The sequence below is a fragment of the Diabrotica virgifera genome, chromosome 10 (genome assembly GCF_917563875.1).
Source record: "Diabrotica virgifera virgifera chromosome 10, PGI_DIABVI_V3a".
NCBI classification, from domain to species: Eukaryota; Metazoa; Arthropoda; class Insecta; order Coleoptera; family Chrysomelidae; genus Diabrotica; species Diabrotica virgifera.
In genome coordinates, this window is record NC_065452.1 from 33,188,289 (window position 1) to 33,210,660 (window position 22,372).

General features: G+C 33.4%; 1 protein-coding gene across 1 annotated transcript in view; it reads left to right on the top strand.

Annotated features, from left to right (window-relative positions):
• The first annotated feature begins 1,977 nt into the window (after nt 1-1,977).
• Nucleotides 1,978-22,372, top strand: part of LOC126893203 (integrator complex subunit 15-like) — a 31,714-nt gene continuing 11,319 nt past the window's right edge. The window contains exons 1-2 of the mRNA XM_050663169.1: nt 1,978-2,304; nt 16,711-17,282. Coding sequence (XP_050519126.1) covers nt 2,235-2,304; nt 16,711-17,282 — 642 coding nt within the window. The 5' untranslated portion in view covers nt 1,978-2,234. The remainder of the gene's footprint in view (nt 2,305-16,710; nt 17,283-22,372) is intronic.

Consider the following 22,372-nt stretch of genomic DNA (forward strand, 5'->3'; position numbering starts at 1 on the left):
ATCTGACATTGCGGGCGGATCATCAACGAATGCGTTCGTTCGCTACAATGTAAATGGTCTTACTTTGTAGCGAACGAATAACCAAGCGAACGTAAATGCACCTGTGTGAGCCAAAGACACTCTGTGAAGCTGGTCAGTGTACTGGTGGGACTGATCCTAATGTGCTGATTCTATCTTATCCTTATCTTTCTTTTCAATATGTGGTACCATGTGGTTCCTTTCACGTACCAAGATGTGGTCTGGAGTAAATTCGTTAAGACAAAGCAACTGGCACCTGGGTCCCCTATTCCGGTTGCATTTTAGTTTTTATTTCGCCAAAATAACTAATTTCCTCAGTAACAATTTATATCTTTACGAAAGGTCTCGGGGACCCAGCTCAGCGCCCCCTCCTACAATTGTATTTTAGGTTTTATTACGCCGAAATAACTAATTTCCTAAGTAATAATTTAAATTTTTATGTTAAGGTATCGGGGGCCCCAGTTTAGCTCAGGCCTCAGGGGCCCCTGTTCTATTCCAATTGCATTTTAGTCGAAAAGACTAATTTCCCCAGTGAAAAATTAAAACTTTATGTTGCGTTATTTTTAAAAGGTCTTTTCAAAATTGTGTCATTTGAAAATATTTTGTTGGGATCGGTTTTCAAAATACATATTTTTATTTTCCTGGTTAAAATCTATGTCAATCTCTGTCAATCAATGTAATATCTCGGCCAATCGAAGGGGACTCCTGTGGGGCCCCCCTTGGCCGGGGGCCCCGGTTGCCCCAATGGTAGTTACGGCCCTGTATGGAACACATATGGAACGTTAATTATTTAGTAACTTTGGTAACGTGATTGTTACATGACGGTTCCTGGTTGTGTTGGAACAAACCTCTAATTGTTTTAGTTAAGTCAAGCATAGCCTACAGATCGCTCTTTATAGTACAGTCGAACCCGCTTATTAGAATAGCCTTCGTGCCAAGCAAAAATATTCCTATAACCGGGATATTCTAATAACCGATCACTGGTGACTAATAGTAGAAATAATTGTACCGAATATACGTATCTAATAATAGTACATAATGTACTTTGTACATACTATGTATGTACATACCTACATACGTATATTATGGTTTAATTTCTTTTTGTGTTAATAATAGAGTAGTGTACCTAACTGATACTTATTTTATTAAAAAACTAAATTACATTATATGTATGTTCATGCATACACCAATACGTATGAAATGTGTGCAATATGTAGATAATAATATACATATATTATATTTTCTTATTTAAATACATACAACAAAATTACTTATTTTTTCTGGAAAAATAATCGGTAATCTTAGACGAATTTGTTTTACATAAAAGATTATTCACTTTTTGCTCTAAATTATAATGATTAAAAAATTGACATTGGATTGGCCTTAAAGAAAACTTCTTATAATTTTACAAGCGGTTATGCCCAAATTAACCGTTTTTTAAACTCTATTGACTGGCAACACAATGGGTTAGCAATAAAAATGTTTACAAAAATGAAAAAGTACCTACTTTATGATCTGTGAATATTTTTGTCAGATGTTAGAAATATTGGTGCCCACAACGAAGTAGTAAAATATTACCTGACAGACCCTATAAACCAGAAACCATGTAAATTTTTAGGAATTTGTACATAAAAAGTTTTTGGTCTATCTGAATAGTATTCTATAAAGCGATACTGTTTAACTAAAACGTATTCCTATAAGCGGTTACATTTATTAAGGAGTAAATGAAAACATTTCGGGAAATCAAATTTTTATTCCTTAAACCGGGATATTCCTATAACAGGGATTCTAATAAGCGGGTTCGACTGTAATAAGTTTTCAGTTTCATTTTTAAATACATACTACAAAAAAGGTACAATTATTTATTAATTTATATGCCCATTTCGCCGATTCAAGTTTATATAGGCAACCCAAATTACACGGCACAAAGTAGTGGGTCAGCTGCTAGAATTAAGTCGTTTTTGTTTTTGTTATTCGGTGTTTACCATGTGTTCACCGACTTACCGGTCCCAGCAGAAATGGAGCAGAATCTGAATCACCAGAATAAACTGACTTTGTTTTTTATGCTGTGTCGGCGTTATTGTGGCGTGATTTCTGACCGTTGCGTTGGTTCTGGTTATTTCCAGATTCCAGAGACGCCATAGACTGTAAGTAAGTGGTATGTGTTTCCAGTGTCCAGTTCCAGTAGTGTTATTAATTTGTATTTTCCTGTTAATATGAGTTTAAAACAAAGCTTGAGGAAGCTAGAATTTCCTCTGTGCTCAAAGGAAGCACTGCACAAAATAAGTAAGGAATATGATTTTTTTTAAATAATTATTTTTTTATATAGGCAGTACTGCCTGTTTTTCTTCAACGGTGCCTTTCATTCTGCCCCTAAATTGTTATTCCATCTTTTCCTTGGGCGTCATATACTTCTTCTGCCTAAGGGTTACTTGGCCCTGGCTATTCTTACTATCCTTGATTCAGACATCCTGCTTATGCGTTGATTCCTCTCTTCTTTTCTATTCTTTACCTAGGTATTTATATTGGGCTACCCCACGTATGCATCTGATTTCCTCACTTCTTACCCTGTCCTGTTGGTCTAAGAGCTAGCAACGTTTTTGGGCAACTATTTTAGGACAGCTGATTCTTTAATATATTATTCCCTATGCATCCTAGAACACCTTACCGGCCATCTGGTCACTGAGACAGGTTGCATTCATTACTGCGCAGCGCACCTGTACAGGTAAATATATCGAATTTAAAATTATTTTAAGACGAAAAATTTGTTTGCCATTACTTGTAAAACATTCTTAGAAATATGAATTATAATTGCCAGACATTTCTGTGGTTGCTAAATACGTGCCAGACGCTATAGTCTAAATGGCTATCAACGTTTTCGAGCAACTATTTTAAGACAGCTGATTCTTTAATATATTATTCCCTATGAATCCTCGAACACCTTCCCAGCCATCTGGCTACTGAAACAGGTTGCGTTCATTACCGCACAGCACACCTGTACAGGTAAATATATCGAATTTAAAATTATTTTAAGACGAAAATTTTTTTGCCATTACTTTTTAAACATTATCAGAAACATGAATTACAATTGCCAGACATTTCTGTGGTTGCTAAATGCGCGCCAGGCGCTATTTATTATAAATAATAATAGAAAAATTTTAATCATTTTAGTATGTCTGTAATTTTAATATTATAATATTAACACATAAATAAATGCAAAATTAATTTGCCAGACATTAATTCGGATGCGGTCATCAGCCAGATGGATTTAAAATCGTTTAAAATGATATATATTTTCATCAAATCGTACGCTGGCTATATTTGAAATTAGTTTAAGACGAAAAATTTTTTTGTCATTACTTTTTAAACATTATTAGAAACATGAATTATAATTGCCAGACATTTCTGTGGTTGCTAAATGTGCGCCAGACGCTAGTTATTATAAATAATAATAGAAAAATTTAAATCATTTTAGTATGTCTGTAATTTAGTATTATATTATTAACACATAAATAAATGCAAAATTAATTTGCCAAACATTAATTCGATTGCATTCACCAACCAGATGGATTTACAATCATAAAAATAATGTGTATTTTCAGCAAAACGATCGCTGGCTGTGTTAAGAAATAAGACAAACAAAAGATACAGGTAAATATATTTGAAATTAGTTTAAGATGAACATTTTTTTGTCTACTTTTTAAACATATCAGAAACATGAATTACAAGATCAAATCAGCCAGATCAAATTAAAGTTGTAGGGTATTCCAGTAATATATTAGTTATTACAGAAAGATAGCGGTAGAGTAGACTGGCGGAAAGAGACAGGAATAAATCTACCTAAGGTATTTAAAGAAATTTTTATTTATCTCAACCTATCTAATAATGACAGAATTAAATATGTAAAATGTTAATAAATAAAAATTATTGTCGACATTTTCAACAACATAATAAAAAATAATATTTTTTATTTTGGGAATCATTTTTTCAATTAAATTGTTTAAATTAATGTTTTCAAATTAAATAATCATAGAAAAAAAGGATAAAATGAAATTGAAGTCGTATCAAAATTTATACATACTTGTATTTATGAATATGATATATATTATACATATAATATAACTTGTGTCACTCACACTTGACAGCAAAGAACTTGATGTATGACGAAGATTTGACAAAACTGAATTAATGTCAGATATGTTACGATACTTAGAAATAGAAGAAGAATTTATTCAAAATTAGGTAACCCTAATATACAGTTAAAATTGAGATATTTTATGATATGTATTGTTATATTTCTATTTGATATGAAAATTAAATTTTGATAATTATAAACAGAGTTCAATTTAATATAAAATATTTTCAATTTTCTCAACCACGGGCATATAAATTTAGAACAACCTGTATACAACAAATTGTTATATTTAATTTAAGAAGTGATTAGAAAAAGCTTACGGAACTCGGGACAATGCGCCGAGAATAAACAAAGTGAATGGCGCGTACCATTATCGTTGTTCGCGGAAGGTTGATCATTAGCCTATGCTAAATAAGACTAAGTTGAAAGAGATAATAGGTCATTATCGTTGTTCGCGGAAGGTTCGATCATTAGCCTATGCTAAATAAGACTCAGTTGAAGTAGATAATAGGTCATTAAATTTTGTAAATAGTAGAAAGTAATTTTAGAATGGGAATTAACTATTTTTTTTTTTAAATCCATTAAGCATATTTAGAAAGATTAAAAATTGGTTTTGAGGAAGACTGCGAATGAGAGTTGGTGGTGAAAGTTTGATTTGTGAATTTGGAAGGGATATTTAGAAAGTAGGGGAATGGATGAAAAAGATAGATCAGAATGTTTTGAGCTGTCGAGAAGTGAAGTCCAGTAGTAGACGGTAGTGTACGGAGAGTGAGAAAGCCGGTGTAGTTCCGTGAGTGTGGAGTATCTATCGTGGAACGAGAGGTAGGCCAGGTCGAGAGTAAAGAACCTCCTTGAGCCAAGAGTGTCCCGGTAGCTGATTGAAGTTTCGAAAAAGGTAGAAACACGGCATCACGACAGAAGCAGGAACGGAAGCTATAAGAGCTAGTTTTCAAAGGAGAACATTACTGGAAGCCAGGACGAGGTTTTGATCGCAGCCAAGGATAGCAGGAAACGGGTCTTGTGTGAAGACATTCTCAGTTCACCAGAAAAAGGTCAGTCTCATTTGTTTGGACATGAATGTATGGGTTTTTCGTATTAAATACCACATTTAAAATTGAAGAACAAAATCAATAATATCAGAAAAGCTTCATCAAACTTAAATAGAATTATTGCTAATAAATCCTAATAGTTAAATGTTAATAAAAACTTTCAATTGGAAACCAAAAGGAAATAAGATTCCCATGTGTAAATGTTATGTTTAAGAATAATAAGATATAGCAAATATTAAGCAGTGATTGCCATTTAAATAAAATAAACAATATTTTGATTATAAGTGTAACCCATATCGACACCTGATATGAAAAACATTGTAACTCACTTTTGCTTAGTTTACAGGAGAGTGATTTAAAGAAATTTCCAAAACATTTTATTTTTTTTACTGGGTCAGCTTTTATATTTTTTGTAATGTTCTTAATCCATATTTTATAACTTTTTCTCAGCTTTTCACTTTTACATATCACATTGTTGTCAACATTACTGGTTCTGATTTAGGTCGAGTTACAATAGCAAATTTTTTCAGAATTTTAGGTGAAAATCATTGTAAGTGGTTCATACAATGATATTTCAACACAGTATGTTTCTTTGGTTAGGTGCATATAAATTGTAACTAATCAGTAAATATCCAAATAAAGAGATTATAATTAATTTATTTTATTGGTTTTACTTGAAACGTAATTTTTTTGCTCAGACAAGTAGAATTTAAGAATTTACGTCATACATACTAACAAGAAGCAGGTAAATAAAATAATATCTTTTAGATTTATTTATTACAAAATGAACATTTACAATGTTGTTCTGAAGCTATTTACTTGTGGCATTTTTACAATAACCTATTTTTAATGGGAAATAAGCCACAATTTTACCAAAAAATGATTTTATTAACGTGTCGACGCCCAAATCGGGTTTCGTTGTCAAAATACAAAATACTACTAAAATAAACAAAAATGTTGTTGCTAAGTAAAAAAATTCTTCTAATAATTTATTTAATCTTAATAAAATAAATTTAATGTTAATAAAATCATTTTTTTGGTAAAATTGTGGCTTATTTCCCATTAAAAATAGTTTATTTTAGAATATTTACAAATTATAAAACAGTTTATATTCTATTAAAAAATAAACAAAATTAACCCCATGCAAACTTTTATTCAGAGTCATCATCCGAATATTCCGTTTGTTGAGAGTGGGGAAGATTTAAATAAAAACTGCAATATTGCTCTGGTATAGCTTTACCAGAGCACAAAGCAACAAGATCTTTATATTTTGAAGTGGTTATGGGAAGTAACCCATTATATGCTAAAGGAATTTGTACTTCCCATAAATCGTGTATATTTTTATTCCTGGATTTGGTAGCCCTTTTGCTCGATTTTGGTTTGGATATGTTCTTTATATATTTTTACGTATTGTATTTTCGACCAGAAAACTTGGCGTTTATCTACTTATATCTAAATCCCAATTAGGTATTTTCTTTAACATTGATTTAAAGTCCAAGATGTCATTTTGACTTAGTTCTTTTAAATCGTATGGTTTTCTTGTGACTTTAGCACACCTTATCAGTGTATACCACTGTCGTGGTACATAAACAACTTGGTTCTTTTTTCTTCGCTCAATAAGGGCGTGCATTGAATTACCCTCAGATTGAGAGTGGCCCACGTCAAAAAACGTATGTGTAATATTAATATTCATGATCTTAGCTGCATAAATATACATTAAAAATATTATTCGATTTCGATTTTGTCCTCCAGAACAATCTGAATAAAATCTAAACTCTAATGCTCCACCAGCAACTTTTCTCTTAATAAAATCAAATACCGCACTACTTACTTCATTAGGCCCCTTTTTACTTGTGGTTTCATCCCATGCATAACAATAACCTTCCGCAGATCCAAGATCAAAGATAGTAAAGTTATACACTTTAAACTTCCTTTTATATTAAAACAATGGTACCTCTGATTGGAGCGTAATTAATATTTTTTGCAAATCAAAGCAGGCAGTTAAAACCGTTTCTGTTTTCTTAGTGGTCTTAGATCTTTATCGCGATTTTTCGTTTCACGTGCAACACATTTATTTGCAATAATATGTAAAGCACTTTTTTCGGTGCAAAAAAACCGATATTAAACTCAGTATTGAATATGTTTCTGTACTGACTTTTGGTGGCTGGTTTATCGCATGGGTGATTCTCTAACATCCATTCATTATATAGTGAATACAATTTGGGAAAAATTAAAGACTCATCAAAATACATCTTACTTGTTCTTTGCCTTACGTAATGGGATTCTTTTGCTGGAACAGAGTTTATATGCGCACGAATCTAATTTTTAATACTTTCGTCTGCAGCATTTGCCCTGTTCTTGTGGCGACCACGCATATCTCCAGGTATACGGCCTCCGCCTTCATGACTACCAATTTTTTTGAATAGTGTAGTTAACCACATATCTGTTATGTTAAAAGTGTCCAAAAACGTTTTCTTACAAACTTGAAGTCAGTGTTCTGCCAACTGCAAATTATATTCATATGTCCAGTGTCTTCTGGACTCTTTTAGCTTTGCAACTTTCCTCTCTTGTCTGATAACATAAATATTCGCTTTGTTGGTCATGATCAGACATTGCCCAAAAATTATTAAATAAATTGAGTCTATCATTTTGTGATAATTTCGATTTACATTTTCTGATATATTTATCGTTACATCCAGGTCCCAGTTCTCTAATTTTCCATAATTTTCTAGTTTTGTCAGTAAATTCTTGGCCAGAGTTCCTCAGTTTCTTCAAGACATTCATTTTCCAAACACTAGGATCCCTTTGTCTCTTCCTTCTAAGATTTTTCTTCTTGGGGTATTGTTTTTTCTTAGCAGACGTATCTAATGGTGAACTTGTATCTTCGGTGCATGTAGAAGTTTGCATTGTCGATGTATCTTGAGCGTGAAATCCACTGTGACCATTGATTATCTGAGTTTCATCAGTAGAAGTTAGTTCAGCAGTGAATGATATAGGTGTTATTATTTTTGTTTGAAATTCTAAACTAGTATTTTTATGTGAGATTTTACGATTTGAGGCATTCTTACTATGCTAAGCAGTTAATAATATAGAATTTACCTCCTGACTATATCGAGTTACAATGTTGTTGATCTTAATATTCCACTACCTTGCTTTCTTGTATCACAACGTACAATGCAGTTATAAAAACTTACTCAATAAATGTTTCTAGAAAAACATTGTATCCCATGTTACAATGTTTTAGTAAAAAAGTTTCATCAATAATAAAAATTTTTAATATTGTAACATTGGTTACAATGTTTTTTCCACCCAGTGATCAAAAATTTGCACTTACAATGAGGTTATTTTGTTAAATAACTTTATAATTACATAAGATAGGATAAAAGTTCTTAGACCAAATTGAAGGTTATCGTTTATAGATGCTATTTAAGCCATAGTTGAAAAACATTGTAAGTGGAGATACAATGTTTTTCATATCAGGTGTCGATATGTGTGTATTATTTTACTCTTTTCTTTCCTATCCCGATTAGGAACCATTGAGAAATACTTAGAAGCCACGTAAGTAAGTAATTAATTTTATAAAAAGCCCTGAGATTGAAAACATATTGATATGTGATCTGGTAAATTAATTAGATTATTATAAATGCATTGATTAAATTAAATGACATATAAGAATATTATCTCATATCAATAATCAAGATCACATCAGTATATACAATTTAAATTTAAAGTCATAATAATAAAAATAATAGCCATTAAGGCTGCAAAAGAATTGTAACATTTTTTATGGTATCCATATCCATCAGTGGTATTCACTTGGTCCGGTAACTGTACATACATTATTATATTTTAAATTGTATTTAATATGCGCACTCAAAACGTCTTTACACTTTAACAGTTTGTTTTTCATCCACAAAAGTTATTACTTTCTCGTTTTTTTTCCTTGCAAAACACACATTGTATTTTATTTGCCATTATATTGTATCACAATTACTTTTCACTAAATAGAAACTCGACAAGAATCGTTAACAAACTGTGAATTTATTGTGACTGACCCATCTTAATAACATGTGCGGACAACATTTACCCCTAAAATTGTCGTATCTTTTGTTTGTCTAGTTTCTTAACCCAACAAGCGATCGTTTTGCTGAAAATACACATTATTTTTATGATTTTAAATCCATCTGGCTGGTGAATGCAACCGAATTGATGCCTGGCAAATTAATTTTGCATTTATTTATGTGTAAATAATATAATACTAAAATTTCAGCCATACTAAAATGATTTAAATTTTTCAATTATTATTTATAAAAAATAGCGTCTGGCGCATATTTAGCAACCACAGAAATGCTTGGCAATTATAATTCATATTTCTAATAATGTTTAAAAAGTAATGGCAAAAAAATTTTTCGTCTTAAAATAATTTTAAATTCGATATATGTACCTGTACAGGTGCGCTGCGCAGTGATGAATGCAACCTGTCTCAGTAGCCAGATGGCCGGGAAAGTGTTCAAGGAAGCATAGGGAATAATATATGAAAAAACCAAGTGTCTTAAAATCACTGTTTTCCTGACGTTGGTACTTTTGGTCCATGTAGTCCTTTTCCAGCAATCCTTCTTAAGATCTTCACATTGTTGGTCTCCAGATGTCTTCCTGTTTTGCTTGTATTGTATCTGGTCTTGTTTAGGCTGTGTAAGTCATAACTGGCCTAATAACTGACATATATTCGGACCTTTGTTTCCAATCTTAGGTGTTCGTTTTACCAAATTGTGTCATTGTACTACACACAATACGGTCACAATCCGAATGATGTTATGTTATTCTAGAACAGTGGTGACTACTAAGACCATTGTTTAAAAAAGAATTTTTTAAATTGTCTTTTAGTCTTTTTTAAACAATGCCAAGACAGTTCGAAATAAATAAAGGAATAACAGGTGCCTGTTGTTTCCGATAATCCGAGACAATGAATGTCACTGTGCTGCTGTGTGCCATGAGTCATTTGACTATTGTATAGTTCAAATTACACAAATACCCATTATATCTCAAATATTATACCTATTATATGCATTTTTATTGTTGAAATGTTTGTCTGATGAAAATCAGTCCGGGTTAGCCAGACTTCCGGGTTATCGGGGGCCAACTTATCGGGGTTCCACTGTACTTGTTGTATAATTTGATTGTCTAACTCCAATTTGCATCTTATTGGTTCTTTGGCTATTACTAAGCTTTTTGTTTTTGGGCTGATATTTTCATATTCATTTCTTTTGCGTCAATATTGAATTTGTGCAGTAATCTTTCTAGGTCATCTTCGCACTCTGCTACTAACACAGTGTCATCAGCGTAATAGAGTATTTTTTATCTCTCTATCGCCCATTTTGTACCCTCTTTTTTTCTTCACTTATTTTATTATTGCATCCAACAATATCGACTCATCCGTAGAACAAAGTCTTATCTGCAAGATGCATAGTTCTCAGCAGAGCGTTTTAAAGGCATTATTTTACGGAAACTTAAAAAGAATACTTCGTCTTATATGCATTTAGTACATTTTTGTCCGGAATTACGTATTTCGTTTTGGTCATATGTGAGTATCTTATGTACTATAATTTGACAAATTTTCTGTAGATAATTACTTGATTTATACGGACTAGGTAATACGTATTCACTATTTTACTGAATTAAGTTACTTAAGTTGATTGAATTCCATTAAAACCAAGATTTTAATATTTTTCCAAATAATTATTATTATTCATAATGATTATTATTCAAAACTGTCCTTAATTAGGCAAACCCTTAATTTACCTTTAATTAGGTGACTTATCAAGGAACTAGTAATAAATGAAACTAGGTAGGTAAGTATATTTTTATAAAGGTGTAAAATTATTTGTTTATTTATTTTTACTAAATTTTTAAGTAATACACTTTAACGTAGCATTAGCTATCACAGGAATTCCTATTATAGTATTTAGATTGCAATTTTGGCCAGCGCAATTGTCTGACCAAAAACGGAACTCTTTGGCACCTTTTTTAACTTTCGTTTTAACATTGGTTATTTTCAATAAAATCAAATAAACAACTGCTCACTTCATTGGCCCCACGTTTTGCCACTGATTCATCCCACATGTAGCATGTGGACTTTTTCTTTCCCATATCGAAAACAGTAAAATTTAAACAAGACAGCTTCCGTTTATAGTAATAGATACTGACATTTCCTTGTGGGCAAGTCAGCACCTTCTCGAAATTTTTCTCTCATCTCTGCTTATATCTCTTAAGGCTTTCGCTTTCTGTTGCTCTCTTTTTGTGAGGTTCTGTAATCCATATTTTCTTATGGCTTTACTTCTTTTAGCTTGCTTTTATTTCGCAGTATGGCTACTTTTTCTTCTTCATTTCCTAATTCAACTAGGCAGGTTTCTGTGCCAATTTTTTGTGCTCTCTTGATATCGGTCCTAATTCCTCATATTCTTGTATATCTTCTGTAACTAAAAAGAAATAACGTCATACCTATGGAATAATCATAAAATTATATGATGAAAGGGTTGCCAATGCGAGTCCATTATAGAATTGGATATAGTAATTGAGTCAATACTCGCAATATTTAGTTTGTATTTTTATTAGTTGTTATATAATCATGGGGCAACCGGTTTCGAGTCTTACAATATAGGACTCATCATCAGGCCCAGTACAAAAAGTCTTCTCAATACAAACTACAAGATAACAGCCATTGAAACTGTTCCACAGCTAAAGATGTACTTGGAAGTCACCAGCCCCATAAGAAGAGTTAACCAATCAAACAGCCCTTAGTCTCTTAAATTGTTAGTTATGTTCAATTTGGAACCTGGCAAAAAATTTTTTTCTGTGTTCCCAGTGGTGTATGTTATTTATCACCAACAGTTGTTTTTGTCTGATTTAGCAGTTGTTTTTGTATGTTTTATTTTGAAGAAGTGTAAAAACATTTAATAATTTAATAATGGGACATCACTCACAAAATTTCACATGCACAAATTTTAAAAAATTGTTTTTTTACAATTTTTTAAAACAATTTTTTAAAATTTGTGCATGTGAAATTTTGTGAGTGATGTCCGTCCCATTATTAAATTATTAAATGTTTTTACACTTCTTCAAAATAAAACATACAAAAACAACTGCTAAATCAGACAAAAACAACTGTTGATGATAAATAACATACACCACTGGGAACACAGAAAATTTTTTTTTGCCTGGTTCCAAATTGAACATAACTAACAATTTAAGAGACTAAGGGCTGTTTGATTGGTCAACTCTTCTTATGGGGCTGGTGACTTCCAGGTACATCTTTAGCTGTGGAACAGTTTCAATGGCTGTTATCTTGTAGTTTGTATTGAGAAGACTTTTTGTACTGGGCCTGATGATGAGTCATATATTGTAAGACTCAAAACCGGTTGCCCCATGATTATATAACAACTAATAAAAATACAAACTAAAGATTGCGAGTATTGACTCAATTACTATATCCAATTGCATAAAATTATAATTTGGTCAGTGTGGTAGCAATTAATTACATTTATTTATCTATCCAGTATTTAATAAGCAAGCATTTTCTTTAAATTTGGAATATTTTAAAGCGAAAAACGTCATTAACTTATTTAATCTCCGAGTAAAAAGTCCGGATGTTACATAGAACTAATAATTTTACTTAGAACTTTCAGTGAAAAATGTCCTATGTAAATATGAATCATTTAATATTTCATCACAATCTATAGAAAAATGTTCTATATTTTTAATTCTTCAACATTTTGCATAGAACGTTAATCTTGTAAAAAGCAAATAATAAGGTTATAGTTAACTACGAAACAGAATTTTTAGTATTTTAATGCATGCAAAAATTATTATCACAACTATATCGAATAACGTCCTATGTGGATATAGTTCAACAAAAAACTATTTTTTGAAAAGCACTATTGTAATTATCCTCTTTCTGTTTTTTTTTATTTAAATGTTAATGTTTGGCTTTAAATAGATTATTTAGTACAAACACTTACCATCAGTCATATTTGTTCTTGTAGTAATTGGCGAAATATTTAAAGTTTGTGCACAAGACGGGCAAAACTATGTTTTCGTTTAGCATATTAAGTATTCTACGTGATCGTGACATTTTACACAATGATAGATATTATTATTCACTATTATCAGTTTAGATTCACTTCTATAACATTAAAGAATTATTGTGGACTAGAACTCAGTTAAACACAATCACTCTCCAACCAAAAACGTCTGGAATGAGAATCAGATGGAGCGCGCGCTTACCTCTATTCCTCGGCACGACGTCTTATGTTCACTAAGTTCCTTTTACTTCGTAGTGAACAAGACATGGGACGTTATTCGATTTTATATCTTGCAATCCAAATGCAATAGAAAAATTTTAAAAACACAGTTAGATAGAGCTTGCATTGCTGATTTATTTAAACTATTTACCTAATTTTTGTTCTATTATCACATCAGACTCTATTCTACGGACAAGTCGATATGTTAAGGTGCTTGTACACTTTAACACTAGAAAGTCGGAGGGGCCAATTTGGCCCCTGTTGCGATTTGAAGTTATTGTAGTTTTTTTATTTGAGGCAATAATAATTTCATATTTTATGACTTTTAATATTTTGATACAAAGACTTATTTAGCACAAAAAAATATTGTTTACTAAATTTATTAAACGGTTTTTCTAACAAATCTACCATAGAAGTCTAAAGGGGCCAAATTGGCCCTGTATAAGTTATTATGGTTTTCTGGAAAATTCGACGAGCCTTTCTTTCAAATTCCTATTGGATGGGTAAAATTATATTTATGTATGTTTATTGTAAATGGTTACCCTTATACTGATACTGATCATCTACGTAATAAAGATAAAATTGTTGGTGAACACAAAGATACAATTGTGGGTGTAGAGGACCAAATGACGCATCTTTATTTATACTATAAAAGTAACTTCAAGACGATGGCCTATGTAATGTACGTGTTTTATAATACTCTTGACTTGGAAGCAATAAATGCATGGATTATTTATAAAGAAATAACTGGAAGTAGACTCAGTCTTTGTAAATTTATTCTTCGGCTGTGTGAAGAATTATGTGCCCCATACCTTGCCTCTAGAAATCTAGAACTACGCCTAGCAACACCAGGTCTACCAACAACTATCACTGTTGCTATCCAAAAACGACAAAAATATCAGTTGAAAATATTTTGTAAAGAAAATCATACTTCCAATCATTGCCGCGGCTGTAACAAGGCAATGTGTGGCAAATATCAAAAACTGCAAACTGTATGGTGTTCCGAATGTTTTTGATAGGCAGCGAATGTGTTAAACAATGAAAGTAAAAAATAAAATCAGATTCTATCGTCTAGAGTAGATTTAATTTCTTTAAACTGAGTTTTAATTGATTAAAAAACGTGGGGCCAAAATGATCCCTTCCGGCTTTCTAGGTAGGTAAGCTAAGCCCGACTTTCTAGTGTTAAAAAACCAAAAATAATCATTTTTTTTCAAGAATGTTTTTCTCAGAACCTTTATTAAAAATGAACAGTTTACATATTTTACAAATCTTTTTACATATTAATATATAACTCTTAGAGAGTACAAAAAAATATATCTTTTCATTTATGCACGTACACTAATATTGTAAAGGGCACAAAATTCGAGGCCTCGAAAAATGATGGCGGACAGTTATTCTCAGGATTGGGATATATTATGAAAGAAAAAGTCGTATTTCATTTGAAAAAGAAAGATTTCTTACATGACAATTTACCACAATTTGACTAAAAAATGAAAAATTAATATTTTTTAATTCCGAGAAACTGAAGAAAAATGGGAGATTTTTTCACAAAATTTTTTTCAAATTTCTGTAAAATCTTTGCTTTGCTGAATTTTTCACTTACGGTGGTAAATTGTCAGGTAAGAAACCTTCCTTTTTCAAATGCTGTACGATTTTGTTATTTCAGATATCCCAATCCTGAGATTAACTGTCCGCCATCGCAACTACTTTTTTTCGAGGCCTCGACTTTGGCGCCCTCTGCAATATTAGTGTACATGCATAAATGAAAAAATATGTATTTTTTGTATTCTCTAAGAGTTGGATAATAACATGTAAAAAGTTTTATGTTCATTTTTAATAAAGGTTCTGAGAAATTTTTTTTTGAAAAAGTGCCTATTTTTGGTCTTCTAAAGTGTACTACTACCTTAAACAGTAGAGGGCTTAGTGAATCTCCTTGCCCGATTCCTGCGTTTGCTTCTATGGGTTCTGTTATTATTCCATTGACTTTCATTTCTATTTTATTTCTTATATACAGTAAAACCTCCGTTAACCGAAACCTTTTTAACTGAAACGTCTATAAGTAATAAATATAGCTGCAAAACATCGTTATCAAAGGAATACACAAAAGAAAATATTTATTGCTTTGTTCTGTTTTATAATAAAGAAATTACGAAATCACCTCATAGTATTTTTTAATACCAACTTTGATAGAGAATAGGTACTATGTAATTTGATACAAGAAGAATACAAAAAACAATGTTATTTTTAACCGAAATTCTCGTTATCCGAAACGGCCTCCCCCCAATTATTTCGGTTAACGGAGGTTTTACTGTATATGTTTTCTACCAGTTTTATGATATCCAGTGGTAAATTTTTGTCATATAGTAGGTGTATCACATCTTTTAATTGTATTCTATCAAACACTTTCTCTAGGTCTATGAAATAGAAAAAGGCTAGTTTGTTATATTCTGACGATTTCTCCGCTATTTGCCTTATCACAAAAACTGCATCGTTACATGATCTTCCACTTCTAAAACCTTGTTGTTCATCCGATATATTTATGCACGCTATTATTTTCTCAATCAGTATTTTTGTTGCGAGTTTCAGTATAGTGCTCAGTAAATTTATCCCTCTATAGTTACTGGGGTCTGCCCTATCACCTTTCTTAAATAACGCTATCATTCGAGTGGTCTCCATTCTTCTGGAATTCTTCCTGTATTTCAGTTGTGATATTCAGTTCTTTGTGAATATCCTCCGTATTTTAAAAGTTCATTAGGTATTCCATCTTTCCCAGGAGCTTTTCGATTTTTCATCTTTTTTAAGGCATTCTTTATTATCTTCCTCTTTAATATTTTATATTGTTCATATGTTTGTCTCGTTCTTTTGGACTTGTATTCTAGGTACATTTTCTTTTTTTCTTGGTATTTTATTTTTATTTCTTCACAGAACCATGGTGTTCTCTTTTTCTTTCATATATGTTTACTTATCTTACGTTCTCCAAGTGCTTCCGTTGCTGTCATTTTGATATTATCTCTAATCTTCCTTCCTTTCTTCTATGTCTTCATCCGGTGTTATGTAGTTTTCATTCAGTACTTTTTGCAGTCTTCTCTGGTATAGATCTCGTGTTGACAAGTCTCGTAGCTGTTCTACCTTTATTCTTGCCTCACATTCAATAGGGTGTTCTTTCCTGTTTCTTTAAAATAATTTTATTTAATTGCAATATTGTTTTTAGACGAATTAATGTTCAGTCACATGGCAACAAGTATGAATAAGAATATAGATATACAGAATATGGATATAGCCCTGGACCTCATGGCAGAATTTATTTTTTTAGAAGTGGATAAAAGAGGTGAAAAAAGACTCCAACCTCTAAATCCTCTTGTAGAGCTCCAATTAGTTAAAACATTGTATGATTATTTTGATTCAGTGCCTTGTGAATCTGCTAGGAACACTGTCTTTCTTTCATTATTTAGTGGTACAACAGCGAACTCGAGGATACAGGTACTTTCCAAGTTAGTGTCCCTTGCGATAGGCATTCCTTCTACAAAAATTTTAGTATCTGCAAGGGCATGGATGCAGCAGATAGGAAACAGTTCTCAAAATAGTTGCAAATTGGCTGACGCAATAGTTCAAGACTATTTTTACTTTTATAAAACTAATCTGGATAAAATTACATTATTGCCGAAGATTTGTCCAGAGTTTACTGCAAATGTCATAACTGCCATTACAGAGAACTATTATAATGCTAGAATGAAAGAAATAGTATTTCCACCAGATAATCTGATAGAAACTATTACGAAATGGGTAAGATATTTTTGTATTTATTAACCAGGATAAACTACACTCAGGTGCAAAAAAATCTATACATTCCTTATTTCTTACCTATTTGAAGCTGTATAATTTTAGAGACATTAAATTTCTTATATAAATTTTGATGTACCTTTGTATACGAGAAATAAAATAATATATTTAATATTGCTTTTATATTTCTTAAATCAAATTGGTATTTCAGGTTTTCTTTTCAAAAATTGTCTCTGGTAAGCAAGTAGATATTTATTGAGTGTTGTTTTTAGTTCAACAACCATACTAGTGTAGTGATTTTATTTGAAAACGTGTAATATTTTTATTTAATTATCCTTCCTAAATATCTCTAACTCCAACAAATGCTGCAAGAGCGGTGGCTTTAATTCAAGATGGTCGTAGCAGCTGAAATGTTAGGCGTTAGTCGATCTGCAGTTCAAAGAGCAGTTCGACGTTTTAATGACACCGTTAACTTCACAATAAGACCTTTACCAGGTTATAGAAGGGCAACATCTGAACGAGATGATCGATTTCTGGTCTCATCATCATAACCATCTTGGTGCTACAGCCCTTAGAAGGCCTCGACTTTCTGAAGCGCTCTACGCCATTCTGTTCTGTCCCTTGCTTACATTTTCCAGTTGCCGACTCAGATCTTATTGTCATCTTGCGTTACCCCGTCCATCCACCTCAGCTTTGGTCTACCCCGTCTTCTCATTCCCACGGGTTGCGCTGTTAGAATCTTTTTTATCATGTTCGATTCAGGGGCCCGGGCTACATGTCCTGCCCACTGCAGGCGGTTTCGCTTAATTATAGTGGTAATATCTTTTCCACCAAACGTATGCTTGTAGATATTCTGCAGTTCAAAGTTATATCTACGCCTCCATATTCCATTCTCACAGACCGCTCCGAATATCTTGCGTAGCACCTTTCATTCAAAAATCGATAGAGCGATTCATCTGTTTTAGTTAGCGTCCATGCCTCTGATCCATATGTGATAACGGGGACTATCAATGTTCTATACAGCCTTATACGAGTTTTTTGAGACAGACATTTGTTAGCTAAGTACTTTGATAGACTATGATAACACCTGTTTGCAATTATTATTTGTCTTTTTATTTCCCCTGATGTGGGGATATTTCGTTCTGCTGCTGCTACCAGCTCGGTTAGGATTTCCGTAGTTCTCGCTCTGGTTCTTGTTATAATGTCCACGTCGACTGCATATGCTAGAATTTGGACTAATCTATTGAATATTGTTCCCCTGCTATCTAAATTAGCGTCTCGTACGACTTTTTCTAATGCTACATTAAAAAGTTGACACGCCAGCGCATCTCCCTGCCTTAACCCCCTATGTATTTCAAATGGGGTTGACGAGTCGTTTTGAATTTTTACTGCTGATAGTATCTTCGCCATTGTCACTTTTATCATACATGAGTTTTTTGGAATTCCTAACTCATTCATAGCGTTGTAAAAACTTGGTCTTAAGACACTGTCATATGCAGCTTTAAAATCTACAAAAATATGGTACATATCTATGTTAAACTCTTGCGCTTTTGCCAGGATCTGTCGTAGTGTATAGATCTGATTAATGGTTGACCGCCCACGCATGAATCCTGTCTGATATTCTCCTAGAAACGTTTCGGTATAAGGCTTCAATCTCTCGTGCAAAATGTTTGACAATATCTTGTATGCTGTATTTAGGAGAGTTATTCCGCGGTAATTATTGCATTCTAGTTGGTTTCCCTTTTTGTGTAACGGGCATATTAAGCCTAAGCTCCATTCTTCAGGCATTTGCTCCTCAGACCAAATTGTACAAACAATTTCTCGCATCACCTTCGTGAGCTGCTCTCCACCGTGCTTAAATAACTCTGCTGGGATGCCATCGCTGCCTGGGGATTTGTGGTTCCTTAGTTTTTCTATAGATATTTTCACTTCTTCTACCAAGGGGGTTCCACGAGTTCCTCATTTCGGTAGTCCAGCTCTATATTATTAGTAGGTTCCCCTTCCAGCAACTCTCGAAAGTGCTCTACCCATCGTAACAGGATATCCTCTTTGTTGGTAAGTAAGTTACCTTCGTTATCATTGCAATAGTTGATTCTCGGTTTGAATTATTTTCTAATATTGATGATAGAACTTTCTTGTTTCTCCGTGACTCATACGGCTTTCGAGCCATTCTAATATGTCATCTTCCGAGTCTCGTTTTTTTTTTTCGGTGTATGCGTTTTTCTTCTCTCCTTAAGTTTTTGTATCTATCTATTGTTGTCCTAGTTTTCCGTTCCTGCATGGTTCTCATCTGTTATTTTTTTTGCAGTCTTGGTCGAACCAGTCGTTTCTTTCCTGGGTTCGGGATATTCCCAATGTGCTTTCGGCTGCTAATTTCAGAGCCTCCTTGCAGTTGTTCCACATTCCGTGCTTGACTGGTCGACTGCCCAGGTGTGTTCTAGGGTTTCTTTTATGTATGACTGTAACTGTTTCTCTATGTTTTCATTTTTTAGCATATTTATGTAAATTATATTTTACTTGTCTAGTGTCCCTTTCTTTCTTGGCATTGGAAATTCTTTGTCGTAACTTGGCCCCTACCATGAAATGGTCTGAGTCAATATTTGCGCCTCTGTAACTTCTGACATCCATTAGGTTTGTAAAGTGCCTTCTGTCAATTAAAACATGGTCAATTTGATTTGTGGTGTGTCCATTTGGTGATATCCAAGTTGATTTGTGGATATTCTTATGATTAAAACATATACTTCCCACAATTAAATCCCCACAATTAAATCTTTGGAAGCTGCCATACTAATAAGTCTTAAACCATTTTAAAAGATGAAGTTTTTCAATCCTAATAGCAACATTAATAATATTGAAAATATTAAAAATATTACTAAAAGATTTTTAAATTGAAAAACTTATTGGTACATTTTCCTGGTGACACCTCCAAGGCTTCTACAATTTGCAAGCCAAATGGATGCTGCAGTGAAGACAAAGGGAAGGAATTCTACACTATGCAATTCACATCCCCGTCTGCAGCTTGGTAAAGTTCCAACGGAAAATGCACCTAGTTACTCTACGGAGTAATACGAATATAAAATAAAAACTTGGCTTGCAAATTGTAGAAGCCTTGGAGGTGTCACCAGGAAAATGTACCAATAAGTTTTTCAATTTAAAAATCTTTTAGTAATATTTTTAATATTTTCAATATTATTAATGTTGCTATTAGGATTGAAAAACTTCATCTTTCAATTGCCAGATGACGCTAGTCACCTACCCTATTTGTTTCAGTTGCAATGTGTGAGAAAAGCTCTCGGTGCTGGTCAGTTAGGATATGGAGAACAAGCCTGCGCTCTCTCCGATGAGATTCCAATAAGAATCGAAAATCGCGATTCAGAGAGCTGGATTGCACTCCGTATTCTAATTGAAAAGTAAGATTGTTTTGCCTTCGCATTGCAACTGAATGAAAATGGTATACATTTTTATTTCATTATCATTTAGTAACGTCATGAAGGCTGTGTTTACCAATATAATCTTGGTAGCATATTATCTCCTTTCCTATCTGGGCGTTCATGTCTCCAATGATTATTGTAATATTGTTTTTGGCACAGTTATCATATTATGCTCTTTCGAGGTCTTCGTAGAATAAATCTTCTTCGTTTTTTTCCTCGGTTGGCGCGTGCACGTTGATCAGGCATATGTTGAAAAAGTTTCCTTTTATTCGAAGGATGCATAACCGATCATTTATGGCTTTAAAACCAATAATACAATTTTTTATTTTCTTTGACACTAGGAACGCAGTTCCGAACTCATGTCGGTTCGGGTTGCAGCTGTAATATATATCATGTTCTTTTTTCTGCACAATCTCGGTTCCTGTTCATATCATTTCTTGAATGGTTGCAATGTCTATTCTATATTTTAGGAGTTGATCTTGGAGCAGCTTCAGTCCCGCTGTCCTATACAGCGGTCTTACGTTCCAAGTACTGATCTTTAAATCATTGTCCTTAGTTCGGTGCCTGGGTCATCGTCTTGAATTCAGTAAGTCTTTTCTATCTCGAGATTTCGTAACAATCGGTTTTTACGGGATGAGGGAGTTAGCCTCATGCCCAACCCTCTTTCCGGAGGACCATTTCTCCCTTCCTCGTCAGCCCTGACCCCACCTTCCACTGGGGTTAGTTACCCAGTCTCCAGTAGGGTTGCTCAGGTTTACCGGGGTTCACCCGTGTGATCCGGATCACACTTCTCGGAGGTGAGGATAGGAATTGAGTAGGAGAGGTAGAGGTGTTATCTGGAAGCAACACCTTATGATGCGCATCACTACCCCATTTAAACCCCTTTCTGGTCTCATCATGTTTGAGAAATAGGCATCTAACTTCAGTTGAACTGGCAAATCGTCTAAGCGAAATAATAAATGTGGATGCAAGCAGATGAACAGTTCGTGACTTGTAGAGGATAATTTATTACCAGAAGGCCAGCCCTATCTCCACTACTATCCACAGAACATCGCATTGCCTTTGCAAGAGAACATGAAAATTGGAGTCATGCAGATTGGAGCAATGTATTTTTCTCAGATGAGTCCAGATTTTGTCTAAGATCGCCAGACGGCCGAGAAAAGATTTCGAGAGGACAAGGAAAGCGATATTTTCAATGCAATATGGCGGACAGAATAAGTTATCGGGGGGCTCTGTTATGGTTTGGGCTGGTATAAGTTCAGAAGCCCATACTAATTTAGTTGTTGTGGATAGAGGTTCTATGACGGCTGCAAGATACATAACAAGTATTTTAGATCAGCATGTGGTACCGTTTGCTCCTTTCGTTGGACCTAATTTTATTTTTGTGGACGACAACACGTGTCCTCACCGTGCAGGAATCATCAATCAATATTTAGAAGAGGTGGAAATTGGCCGTATGAACTGGCCAGCTGGCAGTCCCGATCTCAATCCCATTGAACATCAATGGGATATGATGGGAAGACATCTTCGAGAACGAGTGCCTTGTCCAAACAACTTGGCTGGAGTTGGAGCGGCTATTCAGGAAATATGGGACTAACTGGATCAGTCTGATATCCAGAGGTTAATTACCTCAATGCCGACACGTCTACAGCCTTTTCGAGA